Source organism: Volvox carteri (genome assembly GCF_000143455.1).
Source record: "Volvox carteri f. nagariensis unplaced genomic scaffold VOLCAscaffold_130, whole genome shotgun sequence".
NCBI classification, from domain to species: domain Eukaryota; kingdom Viridiplantae; phylum Chlorophyta; class Chlorophyceae; order Chlamydomonadales; family Volvocaceae; genus Volvox; species Volvox carteri.
In genome coordinates this window covers 76,025-77,402 of record NW_003307673.1, presented here as the reverse complement: position 1 = coordinate 77,402, position 1,378 = coordinate 76,025, and the positions used below count along the sequence as shown (strand labels likewise).

General features: G+C 54.5%; 1 protein-coding gene across 1 annotated transcript in view; it reads right to left on the bottom strand.

The window, feature by feature from the left end:
• VOLCADRAFT_100610 (uncharacterized protein) overlaps positions 1–1,378 on the bottom strand; it is a gene marked incomplete at both ends in the record, with an annotated part of 22,844 nt that overhangs the window by 1,873 nt on the left and 19,593 nt on the right. The window contains 3 exons of the mRNA XM_002959160.1: positions 205–246; positions 551–592; positions 897–938. Coding sequence (XP_002959206.1) covers positions 205–246; positions 551–592; positions 897–938 — 126 coding nt within the window. The remainder of the gene's footprint in view (positions 1–204; positions 247–550; positions 593–896; positions 939–1,378) is intronic.

Here is a 1,378-nt window from a genome sequence, read left to right as displayed (position 1 = left end):
CCACACTTCCATAGCATGTAGTGTACAACATGACATGGCTAAAGATTCCACAACGAAACACACAACCGTGGCACAGATGTGGCCCACCACTACCTGCCTACATCAAACAAATCTGCCGTACTCCGATAGCCATATCGGAGTACGACAGCATCTTGATGCCCCACGTAAAACACATAAGAGCCCCGACCCTCCCCCCCATCTTACCTCCATTCCCGGCTGGACGTTGGCCCCATCTTCCGAGGCCTGCTGCACGTGCAGCACATGGATGGGAACATGACAATTAGGGCAGGCACGTCAATGGTGGAGGCGAAACATACACGGCCCCCTCCCCCAACCAGCCCCAGCCACCCTCCATAGCATCCGGAACAACAAAGAGGCCAACGGGTAACGATTCCACAACGAAACACACAACCGTGGCACAGATGTGGCCCACCACTACCTGCCTACATCAAACAAATCTGCCGTACTCCGATAGCCATATCGGAGTACGACAGCATCTTGATGCCCCACGTAAAACACATAAGAGCCCCGACCCTCCCCCCCATCTTACCTCCATTCCCGGCTGGACGTTGGCCCCATCTTCCGAGGCCTGCTGCACGTGCAGCACATGGATGGGAACATGACAATTAGGGCAGGCACGTCAATGGTGGAGGCGAAACATACACGGCCCCCTCCCCCAACCAGCCCCAGCCACCCTCCATAGCATCCGGAACAACAAAGAGGCCAACGGGTAACGATTCCACAACGAAACACACAACCGTGGCACAGATGTGGCCCACCACTACCTGCCTACATCAAACAAATCTGCCGTACTCCGATAGCCATATCGGAGTACGACAGCATCTTGATGCCCCACGTAAAACACATAAGAGCCCCGACCCTCCCCCCCATCTTACCTCCATTCCCGGCTGGACGTTGGCCCCATCTTCCGAGGCCTGCTGCACGTGCAGCACATGGATGGGAACATGACAATTAGGGCAGGCACGTCAATGGCGGAGGCGAAACATACACGGCCCCCTCCCCCAACCAGCCCCAGCCACCCTCCATAGCATCAGGAACAAGAAAGAGGGCAACGGGTAACGAATCCACAAGGAAAAACAACCGTGGCACAGATGTGGCCCACCACTACCTGCCTACATAAAAACATTGGGACATTGGACAGTGAAGCCATAATAGCCAAAGCCGTACATGAGCGGTTATGTCAGCCAATGGCATGGAAACCTCGTCGGTCATAATTTTGTTCAGTAAACCTGACAAGGTTTTAAATGATTTCAGCCGACTTTCGGATATTGTGGCATGGACCCACTACATTGGCGGACCTGGTCGACCAGGTCGATCGACGTCGGCCTCGGGTAACCTTGCCTATGTACTTATTTGT